At 33.7% G+C, this 24181-nt stretch overlaps 3 protein-coding genes across 5 annotated transcripts; 1 reads left to right on the top strand and 2 right to left on the bottom strand.

The window, feature by feature from the left end:
* The first annotated feature begins 5927 nt into the window (after positions 1-5927).
* LOC114717218 (E3 ubiquitin-protein ligase RHA2A-like) lies at positions 5928-6854 on the top strand. The gene has a single exon (XM_028902313.1). The coding sequence runs from the start codon at positions 6061-6063 to the stop codon at positions 6580-6582; it is 522 nt and encodes a 173-aa protein (XP_028758146.1). The 5' UTR covers positions 5928-6060; the 3' UTR covers positions 6583-6854.
* A 3823-nt stretch (positions 6855-10677) lies between these two features.
* Positions 10678-15472, bottom strand: LOC114717220 (uncharacterized). 3 transcript variants are annotated; one of them, XM_028902315.1, is made up of 7 exons: positions 15302-15472; positions 14863-15072; positions 13067-14507; positions 12913-12988; positions 12003-12391; positions 11064-11162; positions 10678-10946 (listed from the first exon to the last, which is right to left on the bottom strand). In XM_028902315.1, exons 3-7 carry the CDS (start codon positions 14444-14446, stop codon positions 10776-10778), a joined length of 2115 nt encoding a protein of 704 aa, XP_028758148.1. In that variant the 5' UTR covers positions 14447-14507; positions 14863-15072; positions 15302-15472; the 3' UTR covers positions 10678-10775. The 3 variants fall into 3 exon arrangements, with proteins under 3 accessions (XP_028758148.1, XP_028758149.1, XP_028758147.1); XM_028902316.1 differs by lacking the exon at positions 14863-15072 and having other exon boundaries at positions 15277-15472; XM_028902314.1 differs by lacking the exon at positions 14863-15072.
* Positions 15473-17584: 2112 nt separating this feature from the next.
* On the bottom strand, positions 17585-24148 carry LOC114717222 (uncharacterized). Its single transcript, XM_028902320.1, has 9 exons — positions 23670-24148; positions 23466-23546; positions 22393-23100; positions 22117-22219; positions 20808-20908; positions 20529-20703; positions 18807-18977; positions 18622-18722; positions 17585-17923 (listed from the first exon to the last, which is right to left on the bottom strand). Exons 1-9 carry the CDS (start codon positions 23958-23960, stop codon positions 17867-17869), a joined length of 1788 nt encoding a protein of 595 aa, XP_028758153.1. The 5' UTR covers positions 23961-24148; the 3' UTR covers positions 17585-17866.
* Between the last annotated feature and the right edge of the window lie 33 nt (positions 24149-24181).

Raw genomic sequence — 24181 nt, 5'->3', positions numbered from 1 at the left:
TTTATATCCAATAAATAATACTCCATCCGGTCCTAATTATAAGACCCAATGACTTATTTGAGGAGATTAAAAAGAAGTAAGTTAAGTTGGATCTTATAATAAATAAGTGTATGTTATTCCTAAAAATATCCTTGCTAATTAAGTATATTAGCTAAAACTATTATTATAGAAGGATTATCTTGGAAAAAAAGGCATAAATAAAGAGACAAAATGGATTGGGTCTTATAATTAGGACCAAATTAAAAAAAAAAAAAAGTCAAATTGGGTCTTATAATAAGGACCGAAGGAGTACTCTAATTAAGGCTTTATCTTATTTAAAGGCACCAATTGTGTGGTCGGCAGATATGCGGATCTGGTTGGACGGTGGAGATACGATCTCTGGGGAATCAAACTTTTGATTAATCGAGTGTCTGATCCTCTTCATTCATAATTATTGGGTTTAGCGCTGTTAATCATGGAGATTAGAGTGTGAACACGAGTCGCCCAAGCAGCGGAGATCTCGCGAGAATCTCGAAATATCACGGTATTTGTCTGTTTCCCGTGAATTCCAGCGCACAAACGCGTCCGTGTCTTTTGAGCTCCCATGTGTGAGTCGTGTTGGAAATCTCGGTGACATTTCTCCCTTTGCCCCCACAACTCATGTCATTTATCGTTTATGTGCGCCCACACCAGCCTGTTTAATTACTCCATATTATCTCATCTGCCAACTAATTAAATCATGTAGATTAAAATATCCGTTAAAGTTAATTAAAATAATAAATATATAAGATATGAGATTAGTTTTTACTACTATCTCTCATGGCATGTTTGGTTCAATTCTGAGTTTTGATATGCTTTGTTGATTAATATCAGCACATGAAAATTTCTACTATTCTTCCAATTCTAAATATAAGACTTATTTTGTAGTGTAAATTACACTGTAAAAAGAGTTTTATATTTAAAACTGAAAGAGTACTTTTTATGAATCAGCATTATACACTTGTACTGTTCGTTATTTCTAGTCTAAATGTTGACCAGGTAATTAACACTATTGAGAGTTTTTTTTTTTTAAAAAAAACAAGAGACACGAGAGTTTATCCTCATGTAGGCTTAGATTAGAAGTCTCCCCATTATATACTCCTTCGATTCTTAATATAGAATTTATTATTAAGTTAATTTTGATTTTAAACATAAGATCTATTTCTCATATTTATCATTTTTTTCTAAATTATCCCTATAGATACTCCCTCAAACATAATCAAGTAAAGAGGGAAGAAGGATATTAAGAAAGATGATTATGATGCTTTAAAAAAATTTCATATTTTTATAATTAATTAACTTACTTAATTTCTTTAATCTAATTAAATTAGTGAAATAGCTATTATATTAAGGAACAGAGAAGTAAAATTAAAAAAAAAACTTATATTCTAGATATGGAGAACTGTACTTAAATGTAACTGAATGGGGGGAAATAATTATTCACGCAATAATGTGGATTGCCCTTCTAGTTTATATATATATATATATATATATATATATATATAAATTCATTCCCACCTATAACGCAGCCTGTCTCCAATTTTAGTTATAAGTTAGCAAGTGATCATGTGTCTCTATAGCTCTTTTCTATTTTTCAATTAAGGAATTTTGGTTACTTTAATAAGTTCATTGAGGATTGATTAGTCAGCAACTCATACCACCCAAAAAAAAAGAAAACACTTCTATAATTATCAAATCAATATGGTGATTTTAAAATATTGTGATACCTTATACCAAAAAGTTACTTTAGTGTTCCTGCATAAGTTTATTACTCTATCTCCATTATATATATGTTTTTATGACATAGATATGGTTCATTATAATAGTGATTGCGATAACTCATTGTGCAGATTCAGATCATTTAGTTTAGGCTGCAGGTGGGTCAACTCTCTAATCCAAAAATTATTTAAAGGGCTAATCCTGCAACTGAGAACCTCCCTAACGTGATTGGAGCACTAATTGAGAGTTGAATAATAAAGACGATTTTTTTTTTTTAAAAAAAAAGAATCAAAGGGCTGCATGATTTTCCAACAGCAAAGAATAATATAAATTCTGTAATAAGGTCACATGAATTTAACAATTAAGGAAGTGCATCATTTAAGTTCAAATTATTATCCTACCATTAACCAAAAAAATGCTTAATTAGTTGCAAATTTAAAATTTTATAATGAATCTAAGATAAGAGAGAGTTTTTGTTTGTTTTTTTTTTTTTTGTGGTTTACGATAAGAGAGAGTATTTTATCTTATGAATAAAGATGCAGTAACATACTGATATTAATGTATATGCATAAAAATAGACATGCTTTGGTGCATGCATTACAGGGAGTTCAAAAATGAACTGCATTGTATATAATTTGTGAATATATATAGTACGGCTTATTGAAAATTTCATATTTTATAAATATGTGCTAATTTTTTTAAGGGATAGAATTATTTAATTTGAATAAATTCTGATTGTTTGATCAATTCAATGGTTTATATCTTTAATGAGATCTAAATAATTATTCTTATTCTTAACAAAGTTGAATAATATATACTAATAAAATAGTTAAGTTGAAAACTGTTCTTGTTTAGGCCCCCCAATGTTTGAATCTGAGTAATAGTTCCAGTACCAGATATAAATAATACTACCCATTTTCTATAATATAAAAGCTAGTTAGAAAGTTAGATTTAATTTAAAATATATGATTTTAATTCACTATGTCTTCCAAATTTATAATTTTTTTTTAAAAATATCACTATTGATTGCAAGAGGCTCCACGCTCCATTCAAGAGGTATTTCTAATGCACAAGATTAGAGAAACCAAGAAGTACAAATAACTAACTTAATTAGTTTTTTTCAATATCTACAAACTAGTTATCTAATTCTTATATCAAGAAATACAAAAAGAAGTATATTATTTAAAAGAACAATTATTTTCATTTTTTCAAATGAGAAAGGTTGAATTAATTTCATTTGTTTTGGTGTGAAAGTTGTGCGTATAATGCATGTATTTCCCACAGCCCATTGTTTCTTTCATCACTTGGATAATATAAAACACACACTTGGAAAAACTATTGTAAATATTGGAGATGTTCAACCATTATCGTTGTTTTAAAAAGCAAAACATGTTCAATGTATCCATGAAATGAGTCCAAATGCATTTTACTTGGCTTTTCATTAGATTGTTAAAAGAAAATTTAGTTCTTTTTTTATAAGAAAATAATCTTTAATGGATTTTTACCAGACATGTTGTCGCAAAAAATCTTCTTATAAAAGAATTGGATCGCGCAATGTGATTATGAAAGTGTTTGGTAAAATAATACAGAGAAGAACCTATAATTCTGTTATATATACTTATTCACTTTCTTTGATTGAAATTCTTATTATTGTATCAGTTTATTGACTCGTTTTGAGTTTGAATTCTTTATTTTCAATATAAAAAAAAGAAAGATTAAATGAACTGTTTTAAGTAATTTTAATTGGTTGATTTAAATTAGGAGAAGATGAAGTTACTCAACTAGCTTTATATATTTAATATACTTTTGTTCAATTAAATTAGAACAAGTGAATGTTAAATATTAATAATAATTAATAACAAGAATTTGTTATAAAATAAATAATATGCAAGAAATGTACAACATGTCTTGGTTTGATTGGAAACAAGAAGCTTTATAATACGTATTATTTTATAATCTTAAAAGTGATTGATTAGATTTGAAACGTCTTTGCCACAATCACCCTTTGTATTTCCTCTTTTTAAAATAAAAACTGTTTGCCACTCAAACACCATTTTTCACTTATATGCGTGCGCATGAAACTGAACTTACACTTAGCGTCCCTCTCAAAAAGATCTGCCTTTGATATTCTTAATTCAAAAGCAAAACATGTTCAATGTATGTATGAAATAAGTCCAAAAGCCATTAAATTGGCTTTTCATTGGTAAATACAAACAGACAAAGCGCGAATGTAAGATTAAATATTGCATTTTTTAGTCAACTTTTTTTTTTTAAAGAAAAAATATGACTTCTAAAATTCCATACCAAGCATAAGCACAACCTATTCAATATATTTTATGAATATATTTAATTTATACATATAATGGCTTGAATGTAGTATTTAATTAGAAAGTATCGATTTAATCGTCCCATTGTAATTAAAGAAATTAAATATTGATCTAATAACTAAATCCTTTTATGTTATTTTTGTTTATGTGATCGACTATATAGTATATTATTAGTTTGCATTTAATTCCCTCATGTGGAAGTGATCTGATTACATCAACTTGCCTAACGGCTAATAATTTAAGTGACAATTATCCTAAATTTTATTTAAATCAATCGGATATTGATATTGATATTGATATTTCGTCAATATTAACTCACTAAATTCATTATAATGATACTGATCAAGTGAAGATAATTGATTTCCCTCCCATTGAATATAGGAATTTGTTATGGTATGATGTTAATATTGAACTAATTTCTTAATAAGCTTAATTTATTACTTTCCATATTTGATGTGATAACCTTGTGTCTTAAGAAAATCTATATACATAAGTGAATTTACAGGCACTTAACATTTTTTTATATTATTAAATACATCCTCATAAGATATCTCTTAGATTCTCGTAAGCATCTTTTCTAAATCAAAGAAAGAACCTTATCTTTCTGCAACCTTAATCCTAATAAAGTTTCAATCCTTCCTTAATACACTCATCATTTCGATAACAGTGTTAGGGTAGTATCCCACTTTCTTCATGAAATCACATGGTTTTTAGAGTGTTTATATTACATATCTATGCAAGAAAAACGGGTCCTAGGAAATAAAATAGTGTTGGGATAAGTAAGTGACAATAAATATCTCCCTTGAAGTTTTTTTCTTCTTCTTAATGTGAAGTCATGAATTTGAATTTGAACACCTGATAATCGATAAAGTGTGTGAAATAAGGTGTGAGCCGTTTGACTCAACTGACACTAATTGCCTCTTAAGTTTTGACTTGAGTAAGAAGTTGTAAGATTAACCTTATGTGTGTGTGTTTGTGTGTGTGTGTGAGTTTTAATTTTATTGGGTGAAGAATAACGAGAGAAAATGTGAAAACAAGCCATAAAAGTACAGATTTTTAGGAGCCCTGCCCATCAAACTTTTTACAAAAAAATTGATAATACAGCGTTCAAAGAATGTAATAATCTCTTCACAATTTGCTGTTATTATTTCATACTCTATTGAAAAACATTTAAATCATTCAATTTTTTTTTAAATCATATAATTCAATAGCCACCTGAAATTATAAAGTGGGATTAAACTCATCACGTTCTATTTACACAAAACTTACATATTGCCCTGGCTACAAAATCATTACCACATTAAACATCTTTACCTACCCTTTTCATTATTTGTCTCATTTTTTTTTATTTCTTCTCAATGGAAAACCTCATTATTTTATGACAGAAGAAAAAAAATATTAAAAAAATTAAAGACAAAAATTACAAACTTCGCAAATGGTCTCGATAGCAGCATCACTAACTAACGAGGCATGGGTGAAATATTAAGTTCGAAATTAAATTGGAATTCACATGTTTATATGCATACATATGTTCACTTATATAAAATAAAAAATTACACACTTCAATCTATAATTTTATATAGAAAAACAACGTTAAAATGATTTAAATTTCACTGTTGATTTATATACTTCGTATTTATATTTTAAATATAGAAAATTTACTTTCCCACATGAGACTCGCGGTGCATTCAGAATTCAGAGATTCCATGATTTCTTATTCGCGTTTTTTGTCTATTTTTTTCTCATTATTTTATTTTATTTAACTATTATTGTTATTATTTTATATATATATATATATATATATATATTTTACTCCCCCGTCTCTCTCATCCTGCAGAGCCCTCCTTTTATAGAGACCAAAGCGCCTCTCTCCTCTCAATCCGCACATCCTTCTCTTTCTCTCTTCATCTCTATTCACCAATTATCAGAATCTTTCAACCAGAAAAAGCGAAGTTTATAGCTATATACATACATAGAGAAGGGGAGAGAGAGAGAGATGGGATTGCAAAACCAGCTAAACGACGTCGCTTCTGATTCGATTCCTCTGCTTTTCTTGGCTCTCGTCGCCGATTGCCTCCACCAGCTCCGCTCCTTCCTTATCACCCTCTTTCAATCGCTCGGACTTTCCAGATTCGACCCAAACCCAGTCGTTGTTGATGATGGATTTTTCGCCGCCGTCGGATCGGGCCTTGCCAGCTTAATCGTCCTTTCCGAGCAGCTCAATCTTAATCGCCGTGTATCTTACAGATACTCCATCGTAGGTGGCGGCGATGATGGTCCTGCCGGCGTTATTGGATCTCCCAAGTGTGTGGTGTGCCAGAGCTCGTTTGAAGATGGGGACCAAGTTCGACGGCTTCCGTGCCGTCATGTTTTTCACCGATGCTGCTTTGATGGCTGGCTGGACCACCTCAATTTTAACTGCCCTCTCTGTCGGACACCGCTGGTGTCCGACGAGCGCGTGACCCTTGCTGAGCGGCGCGTTGGTCCGGAGCTTGTTTCCTGGTTCTCTTGCCGATGAAGCGACGTCGTTGTGTTGCATGATTGGGGACGGCGACGGTAGCTGCGAATTTTACCTTCCTTTTTTTTCATCTGCGGTTGTTTTATCAGAATATTAGGGCAGTTTTGTCTTTTTCCTTCTTAGAATTTAATTATGTTTATTAGGTTTTTATTTTTTTTCCCGTATTTATGGTTTTTTTTTTTTTAAGAACCCTGGCGGTGATATCACAGGGTTTTTTGCCGTGAGCTGCTGTAAATTATAGGCCTTATGTTAGTAAGTGACGAAATTATGAAGCATGTGCCATTACTAATGTTAAAAAGGAAAACCAGCTGAATTTTCTTTAAAATGAATTAAGTGATCGGTATTGTAAGATTTAAGAAATTCAAACAGCACATCCAAAAAGTGGATCATAAATTAAAATTTAGATCATAAATTAAAATTTAGTGTTCTTAGTAAAGCAAGTTCTATTAATTTTGGACATTTCTTTTGGAGTAAAACTTGTTTAAAAAAAAAAAAGGCCAACTTTGGCTAAAAAACATTAACTGCTCTCTGTTAATCACTTAGTGGAACAAATAAATTTTTGTGGGTTTTTGCATCCTTAATTAGAAAAGTGTTGTTGAGATTTACCGGTAGTTTAATTCATTACTGGATAGATAGAGACAAGAAAGATAATTAATAGATGTAGAGTACATAATGGAGCAATAATTGTGAAATAGAATAAGATAAAGATGAACTACCATAGGAAAGAATAAGGTGAAGATAAGGAAAAAAAGGAAGTGCAAGTAATGCCAATGACAAGACATCATTGTGATTTTGATACTTCACATTAAATAAATGAGAACTAATCACAAAGAGAGAGAATGATACCCAACTACCACTGAAGGGGATATATATATATATATATATATATATATAATCATTAACTTGTATGCTTTCTAAATGAATAGTTGAATACTGCTTTTTGACTTTATTTATAGAACTTTCAAGGTTCAATTAATATTTTTATTGAATTTTTGTCAAATAATAAGATAATTTTTTTTAAAAATACATAAAATGATTGTCATGTACTAAATAGGTAATAAGAATACTATGAGATGTAGATCTCTCGGCATATTTAAAAAAAAAAAAGGGAGAGATAAAATATCATCTTTCAATGTTTATTTATCAATTATTAGTGTGACTTTGCTATCAAAAGTTTATCTACCATTGTTTATTACAATGATTTTTTTTAATTGTGTTTCTTTTTTTTCTTGGTGAAATTAATTATGTGTTTCTTTAATAGATGAGAAATAATATAAGTTTAAGAATTGAAGTAAAATAAAATGGCCACTAAATCTCAAGTGGAAAGAAAAAAGTACTTTCTAGTTTGAGAGGTCAAATATGAACAGGTAAAGTGAAGTAACTTTAAAGTTGGGAACTAGGATGGGACAAGCTATTTTGCCAAAACCAAAAAACAAAGGGATAGTACAAGCTATACATAATACTCTCTCCGTTCTTTATTATAAGAGACATTTGATGTTTATGGCATGTTCTTATATATAAGAGATACTTAAAAGTTGTCTCTACTTTTTTGTGTTGATTTCCTATTTTACCCATATTTATTGTCACCAACTCACACTCTCTCTCCATCTCACTTCTCTTTCTTTTTTTAATAATTTAATTGTTCTCTTCATGCTCTCTCCTTATTAATGAGGGCATTTTTAGAAAAAAATTATACTTTTTACACATTAATTGTTCTTAACTAATTTTAATTATTTTTTTTATCAACGTACTTCTGTTATTTGTCTTTTATAATAAGAAACGGAGGGAGTATAGATGAAGATGAGGGTAGCCCAAGCTAGATCACATCTAGCAATTTGGGAGGCGGCTGCTCTCCTTTTCCCTTACCATCCGCTGCCCTCCTCGGCCTTAAAAGCTGCGGCGTTTTGAGTGAAAACAAGAGAGGGAGAAGCCTTTTTTTTTTAATTTAAAAAATATATCTATTATCTTAAAATATTTTTTTCAGTGTCATTGCCTATCCTAAATTAACCGTTAATGCACTCAGTAAGGTAAAATATTTTTTTAATAGCACCCAATATTTAATAACCAGCATTTTAAGATGTTTCTTAATAGCACTTAGTATTGTAAAATAATTTTTGGTCCACTTAGCGGGCTAAAATATTTTTTTCAGTAACGCCTATACAACAGCCAACATGGTGCGGTGTTTTACTAGTACTACCAAGTATCTAGAACTAGATTTTAGTGACCATAAAATATTATATGAAAAATTACTTTAAGATATATTAAAAATTAATTTATGATATTGGATGTTATTAGAAAAATACTTTAATATGATGGATGTCAGATACTGGATATTAAATTTTTACAACATTGAGAGTTAGATGTTGAGTACTATTAGAAAAACATTATAGAGTGATAAATGTATTAAAAATTAATTTGGGATACTTAAAGATACTGAAAAAATATTTTAGAGTACTAAATTTTTTTTTTTAATAGAAAAGCACTCACTCTCTCTTGTTTTTCACTCAAAACGCTGCAACTTTGAGGGCAGAGGAGGGCAGCGGATGGTAAGGGAAAAGGAGAGCAGCCGCGTCCAGCAAAGAGTTTGGGGTTTTGACGCATTAACTAATCCAATTTAATAAAATTGATCTAACCTTTCAGAAAATACATAACCACTTGAAGGAATAAATTATTTTTAAAGTAAAAGAGTAATTTTAATCTACCAATTTTATATAAAGCTTCTGTTTTATCCCTTGATTTTACAAAACATTTCTTAGTTTTCTTATTCTTACACCATTAGCTTTAAATGACAATTTTTATACTAGTTTTTAAGAAACACTTAGAATATTTTGTTAATATTTAAAATTCACAATGTTGACATTTTTTAATAAAATAATAGTATTAGGATTAAAGGATTGTGAAATTAGGATTAAAGGATTAAAAATTTATTTTTGGCTTTCCTGATTTGAGATTTTCAAATTCAACTGGTTTTTTTTTTAAATTTCTCTTCAAAATTTACTATCTGTTTACCGTAAAATATATGCTGCAAGTTACAGAAATAAGATGTGGATTAAATTTTATGTCTTTTATTAGAACTGAGAGAAATATCATTTAAAGAATTTCAAATTGTCAATGTGACTCACAATCATGCAAAAGGAATAACGAAATGCCCTTGAGTTTATCTCTCAAAAATACAAAAAATCTAATGTTAGGTTTCTAAATGCTAGCCATTAGTCAACGACGATGAAAATATTTTTCATTTAATTATTTTTTAAGATCAAACTTAAATGTCTTTAATTAAACCTCCGTTTATCAAGCAGCCCACCAACTCTAAATGAGGCATTCCTATTCTATTTTATAAGATACTTCCCCACATAAGATATAATTTTTTAAATGGGTTTGTCTCTTTTTACAAGATTTTTTTAAATTTGTCTGAACATTTAATGTAATATTATCTGTTTTACTCTTAATTTAATATATTTAATACATTCTCTTTTTTATTTATCTTACTATTATTCTCACACAGTTATATTTATATATGAGGCATATTTGAAAAAAAAACTGTATTTGCTACATATTAATTATTTTTAACTAATTTTAACCGTTTTTTTAAAACCGCACAATTTAGTTAAAAGGATCTTATAATAAAAAACAGAATAGTAAGACACTTCTTTCAATCCTATTTATTTGTAATGCTTTATTCACTGGTTCTTAATACAATATTTTTATATTAGTCAATGAAACATTTACGAAGCACTCTTCAGGAAAAAAAATCTTCTCTTTTATTCTTAGTATAAATAATAATTTCAATATATTAATATAAAAAAAACAGACTACAGCCCAGATTATAATAGATGTCTAAATAATTTTATCTAAATATTACCATTACGCACCTTTACAACGCAAATTTAGGGAGGTGATTAAGGACTAAGGAGGGAAGGGTTTATATAATTATCAAGATCGTCGTTGGTCAGAACAGTGGGTCCTACAGAGCACTTAATTTACAAGATTATTAAATGGTCCTTTTGTATTATTATCTTGGTCTGTATAATTTAAAATTTGTTTTAATTATAAATAGATGAAAATAGCTGCAACTTGCAAGCTCTACTGTGACGCTTTTTCAGCCAACGGGAAGATAGCTTCATTATATGACTGTTCAGTTACGAGAGATTGCAATGTGAAACAAGTATTATACACACAAGGCTATAGAATTATCAGATGATTATGTCCTTTCTGTCACTTTCTACTAAAGATCCCTCCTCATTCTCATAAAATCTGACCTGGCACAGCCTTCCTCCAGCTTCATCAGCGAAAGCTATCTTTTTACTCTTATTATTATTGCGCACTCCATCTTGAGAAGCAGGGGGGCCTTCCTCAGCTAATTGCTGCAGTTAATTAGGGCAAACAATAATAATTATTAATAATTAAGTAAAAGTGTAAAAGGAAAGAGCAGCCGTAATTAAGATGTTCAAAATTAAGAGGATAATACTACAAGTACCAACCATTAGCTTGCAGAAACGGTTACAATCCCTTGACATGAAGGAAAGGGTCCGTTTTGCAGTTTCTTCAGCTCTTGTTGCATTCTTCACAGCCATTCTTGCCTGGAAATGTGAATAATTTTCAGAAATAGACATAATGAATCAGCGTTCTTGCACGGTTTTAGAATCCCGAAAAATATTTTAGGTTGCAAGAAACTGGTAAATTTTCGCAGTTCAGATTATGAAGAGCAAAAGTCACAAGCAGCATGATTTGCTTATACAGATGTGACAAAATGAGCGAAAAGCATGAGTGACAAAACATGCAAGGAAGGTAACATAGACCGCTAAAGAGGAATTTTAGACTTAAGCAGAGTTTGCGAGTATCAAGGGAAGTTGCACGCAAGGCTGATTCTGTACACGTCTTCAAGAATTCCAGTATTAGACTAATTTACTATCTGTTTATCTTAGGGTACACAAAGAAAATCAAACTTCTGATCTTCTGTTCAAACCTCCATCTACACCCACCACTGTAACTATTCCCAACTTACATAATCACTTGAGCTTAACCCAACTGGCGCCCAGCAATACTTAATGATTACGATCTCAGCACTCTAGTCACGAAGTTCCGCGCTTTTCTAGAGAAAGCAATAACATTATCCTTCATGTGGTCAACAAAATAAGAATATGTCTTTCTGCAGTCATGTGAGAGTGGAACTGCTCACCAGTTAATTAAAGCGCCATAGCGAAGAGTTTCATGTTACATTTCAATTATTAACACTTCCTATCATCCAGCACTTGGCTCCCCAGGTCTAAATAAGCTGAACTTGCTTTCCACATTTTTTACTGTATGTTAAGCTAGTAGACTATATAACAGGCTTCAGTGGTATATTCATCCTTTCCATCTTCACCATAGACCTCAGTATCAGTCACAAGCTAATAAAGGTGCTATAAATATAATCATACCTCATTTACTTTATATCTCAAAGGTGTGGTCAGACATAATTCAGAGCGTAACATAGCCCCCATAATGTCCTTCATTGACTTCAATTCATTTGCTAGTTTCATTGCAAGGCATTCAACATCCTGCATCTGCCTCTTGGAAAATGAAATCGCATTCTTTGCGCAACTCTGCATGGATGTGAGCCCAGTGCTGAGGCTGTTTGCTGAACGCGAAGGAAGAGAACTCTTTTGAACAGCTTGTGGACGGGTAACTCTTTTAAGAGGCTTTGGTATCTTACGAATTTTGTTACAATGTTTAGTAAATCGAGCTCCAACAATCTCATCAAGTTCTTCAGTAGTGTCTTTCTTCTCATCATCAGTCTGCTCGCCGAAGAACAATTTCCCTTTACATGCTGAAACCATAAACACGCAATAGAAATGAACACAATGTAGGAAAAGAATTGTGTTTGGAACTGCTAAATCCAACTTCGCACCACAGCACTAATGAACATACAAGCAAAACCCACAACCAGATAAGTAGAAAACAAAGTTATATTTAACTGCAATCATTTCGTTTGAGGTTCCCGAAAAGGAAATTTTTAACTCAGAAAACTTAGGAAATGCATATTTTATTTCCTTGAGATCTCAACAAAAGCTATTTGAGTTATTTAACGTCACGAAAACAAATCTTGTTTCAGGCACTGCCAATCACATTGTTTAACCTTCTTCTTTTTTTTCGAATGAGATTGTTTAACCTTCTTTCGTCAAGCACTAATCGTATATAGCCTACTTACTATGAAGCCACCATATTTCTCTTTTGACATGATATCTAGCCTCTGGTGGCTTATGTTTCTTTCCATGTATCTGGAGTTTATAGTTTGTAAGTGAGACTGAAGCATAAAATCCCTGCACATGCTGAAATTTAGGCACTTACTTGTATATTCTTTGTCATGTAAATCAATGGACTGCATGGCTTTGCAGAGCTTAACTTGTGAAGACGGCGAAATGGTCTGAAACGAACCAAACTAATGAGATGCAGCAGCAACACAAGTAAAAAACAAAAGGATATCTGGAATCACGTATTTCACCTTTCTGCCTGATAACAGCCTTTGAGGACGATGCACCTTTGAACTGCTTTGATGGCTCTCCCATGATATTGACTCATCAGTAGCTCCACTGGCATGCCTTTCCTCATCAAAACTTGCGGAAGTAAGCAATTGCTTCTCCTCTGATACAGGTGAATCATCTGAGCTGCAATTCTGAGATTCATCCGGTGAACCATCTGAGCCAGAATTCCGGGATCCATCAGGATGACAGCCAAGTTCACTGACCGATGTGTATTCATCTTTACTGCAGTCACTAAAGAAGGCATCGTCACCTCCATTACCTAGATCCAGACCTTGAATAACTTCATTAGCAATGAGTGGTGTGACTGCGATGTAGCTGTCAGGTTGATTAGAACAGATATCGGTGTCTTGATCTTTATCCAAATTGATTGTTTGCGGGCAGATTGAATGGAGAGCTGGTTGCATGGTAAATTCTTCACTTCCTTCATTTCTAAATTCTATTGCAAGCAAGTTTTGAGATTGATCATTGCTCAGATTTGAATCACTAATCGAGACATCAGCGTTGGAGCCCCATACAATTCGAAGTGGAATAACATCAGCATGCTCTTTCCAATCATAATCTAATTCACGGCCCAAAACACATTCTCTGGCCGTCTCAGGCTCTTCTATGGCTACTATTCCAAGAGAGTCCTCAGGCCAGCAACAAGCTTGAAAATTATTACTAGTATTGTGTAACATTCTCCAGGGATCTGACCAATCACTTTCAGGAACCTCAGCCTTCACTTCAACAAGTGCAGTTGAATTCTCACTTGGTGACAAGGATTCTTGACTATCTTGGATCACTTCAGATTTTACAAAACATACAACATCTTGTTTAACAGTAGACACTTGGTCATTTATGCATTTCCTTTTCTTGGCCTTCTTATTCTTTGATAACTTGGATCTCCAGCTACTGAGAGTCTCCATGAATTCAGAATCATCTGATGCCATATGATTCTCACTGCAGCGTTCTTCAGATGAGGAAGCTTCAGTTTTTATTTTCCTTTCGGATGTGTCAAGATCTTGTGATTGTTTCCTCTTCCTTGATTTGCACCTCTCTTGGATTTGCTTTAGAGTAAGGTTGCCAAAATTACAGTCTTCCAAGACATTCTCCTCATCATCGCCATCATTGGCGCTGCATGCATCAGCGTCAGATTCAGCATTTACCGTTCTTCTCTCCGCTTCGAAAGTGCACGACCTTTCAACCTTTACATTATTGTCAAACATGGAAGTGCCATATATATCTATGACTTTCTTAAATGAAAGTTTTGGCCTGCCACGAGTAACATTAAGGGTTTTCACAATTGAACCACCTTGAATAGCCTGGATGAAGTGCAGATGACCACAACTTCGTAACTCCATATGGATGCTATTTACGATCCTTGAACTACTACTTCAGTATACCGGGGAAGAAATCCTTAGCCTGCACGGACGTGGAAAAAACCAAATTCGCTCAAACGATCAACTAGAAAATACAAGCCTAACATAAAGTTGTAAAATTAGAACATGGCAAACATAAAGAAGAGAGAAAATGAGGGAAGGATCATGGCCTATATTATCAGGCAAGAACAATACGATAAGCATGAGAAAACATTCTTACAAAAGTAAAGGGTTAAAAGCGAAAGAAATACAACATTCAACCAGAAAGGGAGAATCTCGCTCATGCTAAATCGAAGAAGTACACTCAAACTAATTTATCACTGAGATTTTATTCTGCTTAAATGGAAATACAGCCGATGTCGAATGCAAGGACATCCTCTAAAGGGCCCTGGCGGCACCTGCATTTCGTTAAATAGGGCGAAGATCCGAAGGAAACATGAAGCCACAAATCTCCCTCTATACAGGTCGGAGATTGAATTACTTTCATGACAACTGGACCTTTCTACTAGCATTTTCGAAGTCAGGGTTATTTGAGCACAGCATTGAAAGTCTCTAGAAACGAACTCAGATTTCTAAGTAAAAGACAAAGATTCAACGGTAATGACAGCCTGCAGTGTTAAAGTTAAAGAAATTCAGTCAAGCAATGTGATTCGATAGATAATACTCACATAGAAAGAACAACAAAACCTTCTCAAAATACAATTTAAGTAGAACATATCATGCTCGAATTGGATCTCCTATAGTACCAAGCACATCTATTCGAATTTGCAAAGCATAAATAAGATCACGGATCATAAAAAAATGAAACCAACCAAACAGAACCAAACCGAGTGGTACCCTGCAATGCTGGTGGATGCGGGTGGTGTGAGCAATTTATCTCAGAGATCGATGAGAGCAGCAGGTGGCGCCATCGAAGGAGATCAGAGAAGCTACGAAGACGCTGGGGAGTCAAGAAGGTTCTAGACGACCACGGTCGCCTGAAAGTGGTGATCGAGAGGAAGCGAGAGATCGAGAAGAGAACTCGACCGTAGAGCAAGGAGATGTGGAGGGAAGACGAGTTGCAGCGGAAGCATGGGTTGTATAGGGTTTCAGATCTGAAATCTAAAACGCGGGAAAAAGCCTTCCCGCCATCAAACAAGTTTTTTTTTTTTTTTAACACCCTTCACCTCTTTTTTTATAAAAAAAATAAAATATATATTTGGTCTTTTAATTTTGTACAAAGTTTCACTTTGTCCCTTAACTTTAAAAATTATATTTTTAATCTTTTAACTTTATTTTTTTTTTTGAAAAATAATGACATTAAGATATAAATATTGATAAAATATTTTCAAATACTAACATATTAAGTTTAATTTTCAAAACATCCATAATTGTTATAAAAAATCATGATTAAAACTTAATAATTTTAGAGTTAAAGAACTAAATGTATGCTTTTTAAAATTAAAAGACTAAATTAAAACATTGTACAAAATTAAAAGATCAAATGTATACTTTAACCTTGTAAAAACTTATAAAAACGGTTTTTATACTGTCTTTGGGCTCTTGGCAAGGTAAAAAGGTGCACGATTGACTGTCTTGACATTGGTTTCAATAGATCTTTATGGCCTTGGCTTTCTTTTTTTGCTTTCCTTCTTCAAGGTTATCGGCACACTCTGTGCGGTCAATAAGACCACTTCATCTCCTCAACAAGGTCTTGTAGAGACCTTTTTCAATAGCTTAAAAGCTATCGATGTCGTGAGCCCCCGATATGAATTGGTGATCTGTGGCGTCCTCCCATGTCCTTTGTTTTATTAATATCACTGAGTAATACTCCTCTAGTTCTAAATATAATACTACCTCCGATCCTAATTATAAGACCCAATTGACTAATTTGAGGAGATTAAGAAAAGAAGTTAAGTTAGTTATTTATAATAAATAGGTGTTGTCTTTCCTAAAATATCCTTACTAATCAACTATATTAGCTAAAACTATAATTATTAGAAGGACTACTTTGGGAAAAAATGCATAAATATGAGAGACAAAGTGGATTGGGGTTTTATATTTAAAACCAAAATAAAAGTCAAACAGGGCTTTATATTAAGGATCGGAAGTAGTATATATATAAAGGTCTTATGTTTAAAAGCGGAGGAGTATCTATTTTTGCACTTTAGGGCTTTGAGCAATGCCAGGTTTGATGGCATTACCATGGGTTCGAGACGAGACTCAAGCTTTGGCTAATCTTCAAAGTTCTTACTGTCATGTCTGTTTTTTCTGTTTCTTTTGCAATCTATTGTTTTCTTATTTTAGTGATGAGCCGGCCTTTTGCTCAGGTTTATTTGGGCTTTGCTCAAATTAGTCATGTGTTGTGGGCCAACTTTTTATGTGTAATCTTTTTATTGAATAAAATTGTCTTTAGTTTTTTTTTTAAAAATGTAGCTTTCAATAGTTATTATGTAATATAAGTATGCATGCATACCAAAAAACACGGATATAAAAAACATTAATGTGTGATATAGCTTTAAAAAATGGAGAAAAATGTGTCAATGCAAACCAATGAACAAAATCACAAACACTCCATCCAACCATTCTAAATAGAGTAGTAACTAATTTAAGAAAATTAATTAAATTAATCATTTATAAAAAAAAACCAATTATCTTATAACAAATATTCCGTTCTATTTACTTGTTTACTCCGATTTTACTCATCAAAATGAATCGCAAGAGACCCATAGTAGTTGGCCCGTGGAGTCGGATTTTACTTGTTTATATTTAATAAACTAATTTGAATTAGAATATATAATTTGTAATCTGTTTACATTTAAATTTCAAATGGCTTTAAAAAAATCAAAACTTAAGTTATTTAACGTAAATTTAAGCAATTTATAATTTTAACAATTAATTCTATTTTTACATGAAAAACAATTAGATATAAATAAAATCTATATCTATATCTATAATTGTAGTAAAATTTAATGTCCACCTTCGACTTCTTTTCCTTATCTCAGTAGATATCCATGCAGAACTGTTTAAGACGAACATTATCCCCGACACGCCCCAAGGACCAACCATTTTGCTGGGACTTGAACCGAACCCCTCAACTTTTTTCATGAAGATAAAGTGAAGAAATTTGGACAGACAAAATAATTAACAGGTAAGGTAAATTAAACATAAAATCGGACAGTAACTTTTGAATCAAATCTACATACTCTTAATTTATATTCCCATCACTATATCCATCTTCCATGGTGATTCAGAGTACTATTTATACTGCTAAGGTTACAACATTCAGTAATGCACATGTAAAAACTTCATCTTTCAATGTACAAAACAACAAGAGAAGGGTATCAGATGCCCGTTTGGAATTGGAAACCAAGCATGATCCAAGAAGAATGTACACTTGATGAAATTGATGGTGTGTATATATCACCTGTCATGGCTACTTAGGAATTCAATTATACAGGGATACACCTGCTTCACTGCCTGCAACCAGAAATGCATAGAATAGGCATCAGAAGGAAATCAGTAGTATATATAAAAACAACTAAACAGTATTTGATACCTTTAACAATTGAATGACACGTGGAAACTGCTACAACAACAACAATAACAAGGCTTTATCCCTCTAGATGGCATCAACATGGGAACCAATTACAACAACAAATATTATCCTACTAGGTGGGGTTACTTACATGAATTATACAACGCTGTTGTGCTCTATTAAGAACCAAATCTTTAGATATGACATAGGAACCGATTAAAAGATATTAAATATTTAGGAGAGTTTTGGTTAAGAAAAGAGCACCCTATTTCTAGGGATTACGAAAATAAGAAATTGTAGGAGGTTAAAAAGACTAGGTGGGTGCAGCGTATCTAGAGTAATTAAGAGAAGGATACATAAAGTTGAGAGGGCAGTGATTATAAGCAATAATATTCTCAATAACATGTTTGTTTTCCTCTCATTTGCCCCTGTAAGCTTTGCTCTTTACTACCCTCCCAGCGCGGTATCAAAAGCCTAAATACCATCCACCTTCTAACCTCACCCATACTTCCACCAGGCAAATGGTGCAGGCGACAATTGAAATAGTTTTCACATGAATCCACAGCCAAATTCTCAGCAATAGTTTTCCATGTTTAAAAATAGAAGGGCCAATAATAATCAACTAGGAAGCGTTTCATACCAGTCTCCCTCCAACCAAATCATAATGAGCATAATGTGGACCACCAGCTTCACCAAATACTTTATAGGTGACCAAGTGCTGAGGAATCAGCTTAACGGTTTCTGGGTCACAAAAAGCCTCGATAAGAATCTTTACTTCTTGAAAACAGCAGGCATTTACGTAAACGATCTAGAATTTTAAAATACCTTCCACAGCTTCGGGTGGGCAAATAAGATCCTGGTCCCCAGCAATTGCTAAGACAGGGACATTGCTTTTGTGTAGATGATCTTTGTAGAAGAAAGTCCCATCCCTGTTGCATAAACCACGGTCTCGGAATGCAGTTGTGAGCTGCAGGATAAGTTTAGCAGGTATGGTACCTGCCAATCGAGGCCATATCAAATGAAGTTCAGTTGCGCTAAGCCATTCATGAATCAGACTCTCAACAACAGAGAGCATAACTAAAACACACTTGAATGAGTTTAACCAACACCAAGTTCTTGAACAGTCAGCATATAATTTGTTCAACTAAAGAATAAACGCCAGAGAACACTATACTTTCTATCTTCTTCTAAACAAATTAATTTTTCAGCCAATACTTCAATTCAAACTCGGGGAAAACATAATAACCGGCATGCGCATTCAAGAGTTCCACAGCATTGCAGGTCCATTAATGATTAATCATTCTAAATTTACTAAGACCACCATCCCTTGCTCACCACATTTAGCATCAGTTGTTATCTCCACATAGGTATCAAGGAAAGAATATAAATCAATTAACGTGCTAAAGTATCTTTTAGGTCCGTAAAATTCATCTAGCATAAGATCTGACAATCTCCCTTTCTTTTTAGGGTGGGGGGCGGTGGCAAAAGTTCTCAAGGGATTTGCGATTGCCACGCTTCTCCTCAAATCGTTCCCCTTTGGAAGTCAATTCATTCATTTTCACCTTTAAACCGCAAAAACGATCAGAATATAATTTAATCTTCACACATTCAGGCCAATCACCAATTGTCAAGCAATTGGCTCTCAGCTACAGCTCCTATAAAATGGCGAGTTTCACAAAGAAAAGAGCATTTCAATAATCACTGAAGCAAAGAACAAGCATTTTTCATTTTCAAACAGCAATGCAACATGGAGCGGTGGAGGCCAATATCTATGTCAATGTACAGGGGGGTGTGTCGCTTGCTTCTTCTTCTTCTTCTTCTTCTTCCCTTTTTTTTTTTAGGGGGAGTGGGGTTTGGGGAGCTAAAAATTAGAGTTGGCCACTCAACCTTTGCCTAAAGGAAACCCTGTTTCCAATCCTTAGCGCCCTATTTCTATAGTTGACAATTGAAATTCAACTGTGATGCCAAAGTCTACACTAAGTGTACGAAAAGGTTTTACAAGTCAGAAGATATTATATGAGTCAATTTGATGTTTACTCTTTACAGTGGACCTAAAATATTGCCCTTAATAAAACTGGACAAAAAGAAAAGAAAAGAAAAGAAAATAAAGGGGCTGCTAGATAAGTAAGACAGCCATGGAAAGCATGCTGGATGGTCAGTGATAGATATCATTTTTGCATTTATTGTTCATCAAAATAGAGTCGTTTTGGTTTCCACTGGATCAAGCAAGTGCAAGTACTGGCCATAAATTATCTTGATGGAGAGACTAACCAAAGATTAAAAAGTTTACACAAGAAAGGTGGATGATGTACAGAAAACATCTCTCAAACCTCTAGACAATCAATTTATTGATTAATAATTAATCACAGTATTTCTTACAGTTTCATACCAGATGAGTATTTTTACTTTTATTACTTTCAGAAATTCTAAACAAACTCAGCTTAATGTTCTTCTAATAGAAGGGATTATGCCTTGTAAGTAATAAATGTGCCTTTTACTTCACAACCCACACATTCTCTTTCATCACAGATGGGCAGAAATACTCACAAAAGTTGCTCATGATGAGCTTCTTCAAAAGTTCGGGCTCCATCATGTCCTCAGCGGAAATCAAAGAGTTTAGCCATGACAATACATATGGTGGGCGATATGTAAGAGGATAAGCTGCAGCCAACAGTGTTCCTAAGGGAACAACAGGGACGTTCAGAGCTTGTGCAGGATCTGCCTGTTGGACAAGTGACACAATATCAGTTCCCCAGAGATTATGTGTTAAGTTAACCACCTAATGCATATAGGAAGCAACCAAACAGGGATAATCGGCAAACTTACTAGGGGTAAGAGCAACTTTAGAGTTGATTTAGACGATGTGTAATCCAGAGAGGATGCCAACGTGACAATGGCAGCCAATCTAGGTTCTTTTCCTTCAAAACCTAAAAGGAAAAAAAAAAGTTAAAATAAATAACTTATGAATAAGCATATTTGTCCATAAGCCTAAGTTGATAAAATGGTCGGGTCAAATGTTCTCCTTTAATTTTTTGTTTTTTTTTTTGTTTTTGTTTTTAACCAAGTCTGAACCTCTATAATTGCTGATTATGAATGCCTATAGATGTGAGAAAAAGAAAAATTTTGCGCATAGCATCTCTATGTTAAAGAGTCTCGCTACAGCTAAATATCCTGCCATCAGTAAGTACGATTGAGAACTCAGTCCCCCAACAAGTTGTACATATTTTCAGATCAAGGAACATGCTATTTTGTATGGAATCCAATTTGCACAAATATTTTCATGAGTTTCACAAATTTGGAAACATAGACAGCAATTTGCATTTCTCCCTAATTAAAATGCTTAAATGTTTCCTATACCTAGCAAAGTGCGAAGCCAAGTAGGAGCTACAGTACTTACTAGGCTAAAATTTGAAATGCCAAATTGCTAGCTAGGTTCAAATGGAAGCTGACGACGGTTGCTTTTGTGTATAAAATTCTAAAACTTTGGCTTGTCCATTGCGCGTTTAAATGGGGAAAAAAGGCACTAATGTGGTCATGGGCAAAGGATTAACCAATAGATTGTCTTATATGACTAAAGAAACCATTTGGGATATATGTGGATTTTTGCTTGTTTTGAAACCGTTTAATTTGAAATGGGGTTTAGAAAACAAAAGAAGCAGCTTCTACTATTCAGAAGTCAAATATTTTTATATTTTTGTTGTGCAGCCAGGCCAAACACCCCAAATTTTGAGAAATCAATTTCCCTCGAGAGTAGCTTTGCCCAACAGCTCATAATCACAAACAGGCGATTTCTTGCCATTGTATATCATATGACATTCTCCTCCCTAAAATATGAATACAATAACAGGAACCAAAGTAGTATCTGTTGTATTCCAATGACCCAAAAAAGGGTTAAATTTGGACAGCTAACTCAAAGAAATAAACGCCAGACATATCCTCACATATCAATATCGGCATCATGCAGAAACCACCTAACAAAATCCTCACTCTATTACCGCCAAAACATTTTAGAAAAAATTGAGAGAGAGAGAGACAGAGAATGATCTATCTAATAATTAAAAGCATCAACAACAATATTAAAAAATAAGCACATGATAACAAGGCAAAGCAAAATGGTTGATAGAGAAACTCTAACCAAACCGCGAGAGCATTGCATAAAGCAGGATACCACCCATAGAGTGTCCGATTGCAAGCAATTTTCCATCTCTTGGCTTACTTTCCTTCAATATGTACTCTATCTGCATTGGTAAAGGCAACAATCACATCAGGAATATTAAATCAGGAAAAGTTTTCCTTAAATATTTGATAAAGGAAAGGGTATGCAAATGGGATGCTTGATATACAATAAAAATATTATCATAATGAGCAGTCAAAATATATAGCTCTTTAGCACCATAAGATGTCACCTCACCGCAGCAGGAACATCTTCTTCCAGATAATGATCAAAGTCCCAATCATACTTCACAATCATGTCAAGCTGCTTCTGAAAATCTTCTAATGTTGAAGTAAAGCGCTCTTGTAGATTTAAAAATTGAGGAGAAAGAGATCGTTGACCTTCTTCAATAATGTTTACTAACTTTTCACTCAAATCAGATATTTGGCTAGTAACACCAGAGTTTTGCCTTGCTTCCAACAAAGTTGAAAGCTTCTCCCTAATCTCATTGAATCGTTCAAAAAATGGAGAATCTACCAGGAGTTTTGAAATTTGATCAAGTAATTTTGCAGACATGACCTTGGATTGACTTTCACTGAGAAAGCCAGAAACTCTTTCTGACAATTGCATAAATGTTTCTGTCAACCTTGTTACCAGTTCTGATTCATCCCAGACAGTAGCTAACCCAGTTAGATCTCCATCAACAGCCAATTTCTCAGCTTCGTTTCTTTGAGCAGCAGATATGTCAGATTCAGGCAATGCACGGGAAATATTGTTTAATTTCTGGTCTGAAGGCATGGCCCCGTTGGTCGAACTTTCTGAGGTAGTTTCCATGTTCTCAGACTTTTCAAGGGCTCTCTGCTCAATATCTTTGGAATTAGACCCCTGTACGCTCAACCCAGCACCTCTCAGTTCAAGAATCCATGTTTCAAATCCCTGACTAGACATGTAACGGGCGAATGATGACTGCAGAGGTATTCCTTGTTAGCAGGAAATCCAAGATAGACAACCAAGAAAACGATAATGAAAAATAGATGTGATAGTAAAGCCTTTTGATTCCTACTAATTAGCTCACGGACGTCAAAAGTACGGCTAATAATGAGATGAAGACGCAAAGGAATATCATTATGTGTGCATTGGATAATATTCATCACTATCACATAGGCTCCAAAGTTTGATACGTTGCTTATTATGACAGGCATATGTGCAAACGTATTACTCAAGTAATTCCGAAGGAGAGTGATATAGAAGCAGTCCTATTCACAATCATGAAACAAGAGAAATTTTACGATTGATGTGACTAAAACAAATAGAAGAAATAAAATTATTACCTCAGTAGTGCAAAGATCATATCCAATTGCATTGGTCCCCACTCCCGACAATAGCAACAGCGGGTGATTCCTAGGAGGCGCCTATGATACATTTAAACACATCCCGCACAAAATAACCACCACAGACTTTCTTAAGGGGGTAAAAAAGAAACCGAAGTAACTGGAATGAGGAAAAAGATCAAACTAAAAAGCACGAAACTTTACCGTCGGAGAAGGACGATAGCGCCAGAGAGCGAGCCTCCAATCGGAATTAGAGACGGAAACATAATGGAGCTCATCGGCGGTACAAATGGAAGGCTTCTCGGGCAACTTGACGATGGCCTCGCTGGAGTCAGTGGAGAAGGCGTTGAGAGGGAGGAAGGAGGTCGATGGCGGCGGAAACAGAAGACGGTGAGCGGTGGCGCGTGAGAGTGAACGAATTGAAGCGAAGGCGCGGAAGGAGGCAGAAACTTTGTGGAGACCGGAGGAGAACATGTCAAATTGGATAGTTGCCATTTTGGGGAAGTTCGTGTTATGTGTGGAATCGCTTCAGGCTTATTTCCCAGTTCCCATAAATCCTCCCTGGCGTTTCAGCGGTCTGGTCTCTTTCCTGAAAAAAAAAAATAGTAAAAAGATCAACAATAAAACGGCGTTACAAAGTAAGTTCCGAACGAAAGAGCCTTAGAGATACCAAAAATGGGCCAGGGGGCTGCCCGAAATTGCAAAATTATAGGATT

The sequence above is a fragment of the Neltuma alba genome, unplaced genomic scaffold (genome assembly GCF_004799145.2).
Source record: "Neltuma alba isolate B1F8T4 unplaced genomic scaffold, ASM479914v2 tig00011718_pilon, whole genome shotgun sequence".
Classification (NCBI taxonomy): Eukaryota; Viridiplantae; Streptophyta; class Magnoliopsida; order Fabales; family Fabaceae; genus Neltuma; species Neltuma alba.
Note: the sequence above shows the minus strand (reverse complement) of the source record. Positions and strands in the feature narration are given on the sequence as shown.